General features: G+C 55.1%; 1 protein-coding gene across 1 annotated transcript; it reads right to left on the bottom strand.

The window, feature by feature from the left end:
- Positions 1–74: 74 nt before the first annotated feature.
- Positions 75–371, bottom strand: H310_03303 (hypothetical protein). Its single transcript, XM_008867108.1, has one exon. The coding sequence runs from the start codon at positions 333–335 to the stop codon at positions 117–119; it is 219 nt and encodes a 72-aa protein (XP_008865330.1). The 5' UTR covers positions 336–371; the 3' UTR covers positions 75–116.
- Between the last annotated feature and the right edge of the window lie 8 nt (positions 372–379).

The raw sequence follows: 379 nt of genomic DNA, 5'->3' as shown, positions 1-379 counted from the left end.
TGTGACTCGGTCACGACTAGGAGAATTGCACGGGTGAACCTCCTCACATCTTAAGCAAAGGAACGACTTGAAAATTGCGTTGAAATCTATATTCATTCTATGTTTTGGCTGTCTATTTAATTGTTACGCGCCTTGAACGCCTGGTACTCGGACTCGCGTGTGATGGGGTTGAGCTTGAGCGTCGCCGCCGAGATGCGATGAGATCGGAACGCCGCGCCGTCTTCCTCGGACCGCAAGTCGATCTGGGACCGCTTCTCCTTGCGAAACGCTACGTCCGGGCTCGCCGTCAAGTATCGCACGCCTTCGAACGTCGCCATGGACCCGGCAAATGCCATGATGCCGATGATGGGGTACGTGGCAGGGTCCGAGAACCACGTCT

Source organism: Aphanomyces invadans (assembly GCF_000520115.1).
Source record: "Aphanomyces invadans strain NJM9701 unplaced genomic scaffold supercont1.5, whole genome shotgun sequence".
Lineage (NCBI taxonomy): Eukaryota > Oomycota > Saprolegniomycetes > Saprolegniales > Verrucalvaceae > Aphanomyces > Aphanomyces invadans.
Note: the sequence above shows the minus strand (reverse complement) of the source record. Positions and strands in the feature narration are given on the sequence as shown.

What these genes read in the sequence shown, in the direction of transcription:
- H310_03303 (XM_008867108.1), bottom strand. Translation starts at nt 335, where the DNA reads ATGGCATTTGCCGGGTCCATGGCGACGTTCGAAGGCGTGCGATACTTG.